Source organism: Juglans microcarpa x Juglans regia, chromosome 3S, assembly GCF_004785595.1.
Source record: "Juglans microcarpa x Juglans regia isolate MS1-56 chromosome 3S, Jm3101_v1.0, whole genome shotgun sequence".
NCBI classification, from domain to species: domain Eukaryota; kingdom Viridiplantae; phylum Streptophyta; class Magnoliopsida; order Fagales; family Juglandaceae; genus Juglans; species Juglans microcarpa x Juglans regia.
This window is the reverse complement of record NC_054599.1, coordinates 22,071,064-22,075,328: the sequence shown is the minus strand read 5'-3', so window position 1 is coordinate 22,075,328 and position 4,265 is coordinate 22,071,064. Positions and strand designations below refer to the sequence as shown.

The following is a 4,265-nucleotide window of genomic DNA, read 5'->3' as shown; positions in this document are numbered from 1 at the left end:
ATATATTGAAATAGGCAATATTCTCATATTGTTATTACATAATTTATAATTGAGTAATGTTAAAAATTGTTATAGGATATGTAAGTTTTGCTCACAATCTTTGAAAAAAAAAAAAAAATTGAAGTTCATCACAAAAAAGTTGATTTTTTCTTAATGAAAATATGAGAAATTTGTATATTCTAAAAATATATACAGTTAATAGGGTGTGCAGAAGAACATTACGAAGGTTTTACTATTAAAAAAAAAATAATATTATATATATTTATAGGATGTGGAAGGTTACACAATCACTTTTAGGGTACATATTAAAGAATTAGGTTTTATTTTTGTTAGATATTGTATAAAATAGAGAATGCAAAAGCAATTATTCGATGAAAGTTAAAGAAAAAGAGAAACTTTATTTAATCTAATCTCCGCGACAAGACAGTGGCATTTGTATAAGCATAAGCACAAATTCCAGTGGCTTCCCTATCAACGATCCTGATCATATCTTAACTAAGCCAACGGTCAAGATCCTCGAACCTACCCTCGTTTCTTCCTGTACACAGCTCGATGTCTCTTCTCCTCCCTATGGACGCCAGCAATGCTTCATCCGACGTGGAACTGGAATCCTACACGTCGTACAGTATCTCTCCGAAAGGCGGGACGACGGGAACCAAGTTTTGTCCGCATAGAAATAGCCAGGCATATACACTATAACAGAGAGAGGGAGAGACCGAGGCGAGGCAAGGCGAGGCAAGGCGAGGCAAGGCAAATTTTTCATTCGGGGTTTTGTTTGTATTTCGAGTTTTCTAGGACGATTATGGTCGTCGTAGTTGTTGGCGGAGGTGGCGAATCGCGAGTCCTCATGCTTTTGCTAGTTTAAAGTTAAAAAAAAAAAAAAAAGAAACAAAAAAAGAAGGTTCCTGGGTGCCCTGTTGCTAATCAATCTTTATCTTTAACGGAGAAAAGAAAGTATTTTTGGGGGCCTTCAACTCGGAGCTAATCAAGCAACCACACCTCCTTGATGGTGAATCTTTATGGTATTTTGTAAAGAGTGCAATTTTAGAGGTGTAGATTTGCAGATTCACCTTCGAGGTCAGATTGGTATAAAAGGCCGTTTCTTCATGTGAGAGAGAAGTAAAGATGGGGGGACTCCATGAAGAAATGATTCTTTGCGATTTTCCTGTGAAGATTTTTGGGTCAAAGTCCATTTTTTTTGCCTTTTGATCTGATATACGTTCCAGTCTTGAGCACTATGAGCTTCTTTTATGGGATTGAACATTTGAAGCGCTTCGAGGACTCGGTTGAAGGTGCCATTTTTTATCAGATTTCCCTGCAAACTTAATTAGAGGAGAGGCCCGAAAAGGGAATTTTGTAAGCGTGTTGTGATTCCCATTTTGATATTCAGGCACCTGGAATGCTCAAAAGTAAAAATAAAAAAACAAATGAAATAACACCGGGACATATTCTAGCTTAAAAGAACTCTCTCTCTCTCGGTTCTGAGCTTTTTGGCTTGGCACGAAAGAAAATGGAGAAAAGAGGAAAATACACCCCCTCCTTTAACAACGACAGGTTCTTTCCTCTTCTTTTGTTGTTGGTCTCGTTCTGCTTTCACCACGCCGCTGCGTACTGCCGAGAGAAAACGACTAAGCACATCTCCTCTCAGCCTCCACCACCCAAATTCCAAAATGGGCTTCAAAGTATTCTTCTCAGCATTGCATTAGGAGCACTAACCGGTTTCCTTGGTGCGCTTCTGTTCGCTCTGATAGTCCGCAGCGTCATCCGGTACCTCAACCGGACCCCACTTCTCAAAGGCCCCATCATATTCTCCCCCAAAATCACTCCCATGACGCTCCAAGCTGCTCTCGCCAATGAAAACCATTTGTTGGGATCAAGCTCTAATGGGAAATACTACCGGACTGTGCTCGACAACGGGCTTGTCATCGCGGTGAAGAGGCTCGAACAGTTTCCGACCGGTTCCCCGGAGAAGTGCGTGAAGAGAATGATACAGCAGGAGCTGGAAATGCTTGCCAGTTTGAGACACCAAAATTTGATGAGCCTAAGGGCTTATGTTCGCGAATCCGGTGGTGGGCTTTCTTTGCTTTATGACTATTTCCCGACTGGGAGTCTCGAGGATGCAATGCATAGAGTTAGAGATAATCAGTTGCGGCTTGGGTGGGAGCTGCGCCTGAGGATTGCGGTTGGGGTTGTTAAAGGGCTTCAGTATCTTCATTTCGATTGTGACTCTCATTTTCTGCACTATAACTTGAAGCCTACAAATGTGATGTTAGACGCAGATTTTGAACCCAGGTTGGCGGATTGTGGGTTGGCTAAGCTCATGCCCAGTTTGGATAGAGTAACTTCGGGCTACAGTGCTCCGGAGTGTTTCCAAAATTGCAGGTGATAATATATAGACTTTCAGAGTTGAGAGATTTTAAAGCATATCCCTATATACAAGATTTTTACGTGAAGCGTATTCATTTCCTTGCTATTGGTTTTCTTGTTTCTTTAAACACTTATACCTCAGTGGGTTATGTACTGTCTCTTACGCTATTGAAATTACCAATTTAGATTCTGATAACTACATTGAAATTAAACTTGGCAGAAAAATTTTAACTCGTCCTGCACTTCCAATTAACTAGTGGTATTTTAGAGGCATGCTTGGTTTGTATAGTCAATTGATGCTGTCAGGGTTTTGGGATTGTACTTGGAGAATTTACATTCTCCCCTCTATGTTGTCTTACAATTGGGGTTGAGGACCTGTTGTTATCCATGGTCCCCTTTTTCTGGTTGCAACTGAGCATGAGATTTTAGGTTGTTTTGTTTTATCAAACATGTACCAATGCATGATGGTGGATATTTTGATTTGAAACAGGTACACTGATAAGAGTGACGTTTTCAGTTTTGGGATGATATTGGGTGTTTTGTTAACTGGTAGAGACCCTACTGACAAATTCTTTGGAGAGCCGGCTAGTGGGGGGAGTTTGGGACAGTGGCTTAGGCATTTGCAGCAAGCAGGGGAGGCACGAGAAGTGCTAGATACGAGTATTCTAGGGAAGAAGTGGAGGAAGATGAGATGCTGATGGCAATGAGAATAGCTGTCAAATGCCTATCAGACATTCCTGCAGACAGGCCTTCCAGTGATGAGCTTGTTCACATGCTAACCCAACTACACAGTTTTTGAAGGAATTGTAAGTAAACTACTGATCACCAGTTTTCTGTAGATTTTTGGAAATTGGAACATTGGGATTTTATGCTTGAAGGGATCATGCCTACAAGCCATGTGTAGCAATCTCTTTTACAAACTGCAAAATGATCCCGGTGTTGTGGCTGTGATTGCTGCATTTTGTATTGTTTAGCTTCTTGCCTCTTTTCAAATCTGTATGATTATTCTTATCTTAGCATCTAGAGGTCTGTACATAACTGATATTTGATAGTGAGGAAATTGGTATGCGAGAAAATGTTTTAACCAAGAGGATGAGTCTTTGCTCAGTTAATTATGCCGAGACATTTGCATTATTATGTTTTACATTCTTGGTGATGGTGGGGTTTGGTTGGGTGTCTTTATTGGACAATACTTTTTTGGAATCACGGATCCTTTTTTAACTTGACATTAGGCAATCCTCTTTATATCTTCCTTTTGCTTTAACGCATTGACTTTAGGACAAACTCAACAAGGAATCTCCTTGTGCCTTCTTGCTATGTAGCATTCAAACCATGAAAACGACAAATGAAACTCCTCTCAACTTCGTTGTATTAAACAGATAACAGCATTTAGAAGTTCTCGCCTTTGTGTCCTTCGCATTTCAAGCTTAACAACCCAGTCATGGAAACTGTGGAAAGCTGTGAACGTGATCGTTCACCTCACCTGAACTCAGTCATGGAAACTGTGGAAGGGAGCGTTGAACTGACTCGTGGGGGGTAGAGATAATGGAGTCCTTTTTCTTGTTCTTCGAAACAGAACAGACTCCGTTCAGTTTAAGGAGTTAAACTTCAATGGGGAGTTTTATAATTATAACTTCTTTCAGGTCCAAAACTCCAAATGCATGCACACGAGTTTGCTGAGTGTTAAAGCCAGTAAGAAACCGAGTGTAGCAGAGGTGTTTGAAAGAATGCATCAAAGAGATTTTGTATTGAACAATTACATTTATGGTATGTTGAATATATCCCTCAATACAGTAGCACTCATATTTATAGAAGAAATGAATAGTTACAAGAGAATCATTCTAGAAGAGTCTACAATATTCCATATTGAACAGGGTTGGTTTTGGCATTCTATTGAG

At 40.1% G+C, this 4,265-nt stretch overlaps 1 protein-coding gene across 1 annotated transcript; it reads left to right on the top strand.

The window, feature by feature from the left end:
- Positions 1 to 344: 344 nt before the first annotated feature.
- LOC121257415 (inactive leucine-rich repeat receptor-like protein kinase CORYNE) lies at positions 345 to 4,056 on the top strand. Its single transcript, XM_041158407.1, is given in 5 exon segments — positions 345 to 2,382; positions 2,858 to 3,036; positions 3,039 to 3,173; positions 3,793 to 3,823; positions 3,874 to 4,056. Coding segments are annotated over 3 exon segments (1,179 nt in total). The 5' UTR covers positions 345 to 1,510; the 3' UTR covers positions 3,167 to 3,173; positions 3,793 to 3,823; positions 3,874 to 4,056.
- The last annotated feature ends 209 nt before the right edge of the window (positions 4,057 to 4,265 follow it).